At 61.3% G+C, this 943-nt stretch overlaps 1 protein-coding gene across 4 annotated transcripts in view; it reads left to right on the top strand.

Annotated features, from left to right (window-relative positions):
• Nucleotides 1-943, top strand: part of LOC101574209 (MOB-like protein phocein) — a 37,165-nt gene that overhangs the window by 10,168 nt on the left and 26,054 nt on the right. For 2 of the 4 annotated variants that reach the window (XR_002820571.1, XM_004628605.2), the window contains exon 1: nucleotides 731-867. The exons of 1 other annotated variant lie outside the window; for it this stretch is intronic. Coding sequence is in view for 2 of the 3 variants with exons in the window: in XM_004628605.2 (XP_004628662.1) it covers nucleotides 808-867 (60 nt within the window). In the remaining variant the exon portion in view is untranslated. Of the gene's footprint in view, nucleotides 1-728; nucleotides 868-943 lie in introns of those variants that run through there. One more of the 4 variants, XM_004628606.2, reaches the window with a different exon arrangement.

Below are 943 nucleotides of genomic sequence, written 5' to 3'. Positions count from 1 at the left end.
TGGAACTGGGGATTGAATTCAGGCCCTTGCGCTTACCAGGGAAGCACATATTCCACTGAGCCATCTCCCCAGCCCAAAGCAGAAATAAATTTAAATTTAATATTTCTGGAAGTTTTTAAAGAAACTTAAAATATTTTATAATTTTTTTTCTTTTTTGGTGGAACCAAGGATTGAACTCAAGTCCTTTCGCTTGCCAGGCAAGTGCTTATTCTACTGAGCCATCTCCCCGGCCTCTTAAGATGTGTTATGGGCGCAAACCAGCACCCCCCCCAGGAATGTGATCAATATGCGCTGCGCAAACGAGCACTAATAAAAATTGGGAAAAATAAAAGGAAAACGTAGGTCCAGCCAGCTCCGAGTCCGCCGTCCCGGGTCGCCCTGACGCCTCGCCGCGCTGGAGGGCCCTGCCCTGAGGTTACAGTCCATGGGGGTTGGGGCTCCTCCGGATGCACCCCACAGATGCGCGAGACGCCATCCTACTGCAGGCCCAGCCCGCGCAATCCGAACCGTCGCTGCACGTGCCCTTCCACTTCCCCCAGGTGACACTGAACGCCGCCAGGTGACCCCGTAACCCTGCCCCTTCCCCGCCCCACCCCTCTCCCGTCGTCCCTCGCGCGCCGCGGCTGTTCCGTGTCACTACCGCGCCGCCCGCTCCGACTCCTCCTCTCTCCCGTCATGCCCCGCGCGGCGCTGGCTGTTCCGTCATGTCGCCCCTCCCTGAGCCGAGCCAGGCGCGCTCTGCCCCGCCCCCCGGCAGCGGCGCCCCGACATCCGGGTACCGAAGCTGGCCGCTCCGACTCTGGCACTATGGTCATGGCGGAGGGTACGGCAGTGCTGAGGCGGAACAGGCCGGGCACCAAGGCGCAGGTACCTAGTGGAGCCTTGCCTGCCGGGCACCTCGGGCCGGGCGGCGGCGCTGAGGAGAGGGGGTAGGCTCGGGCCC

The sequence above is a fragment of the Octodon degus genome, unplaced genomic scaffold (assembly GCF_000260255.1).
Source record: "Octodon degus isolate 3935 unplaced genomic scaffold, OctDeg1.0 scaffold00025, whole genome shotgun sequence".
Lineage (NCBI taxonomy): Eukaryota > Metazoa > Chordata > Mammalia > Rodentia > Octodontidae > Octodon > Octodon degus.
This window is presented reverse-complemented; position numbering and strand designations above follow the sequence as displayed.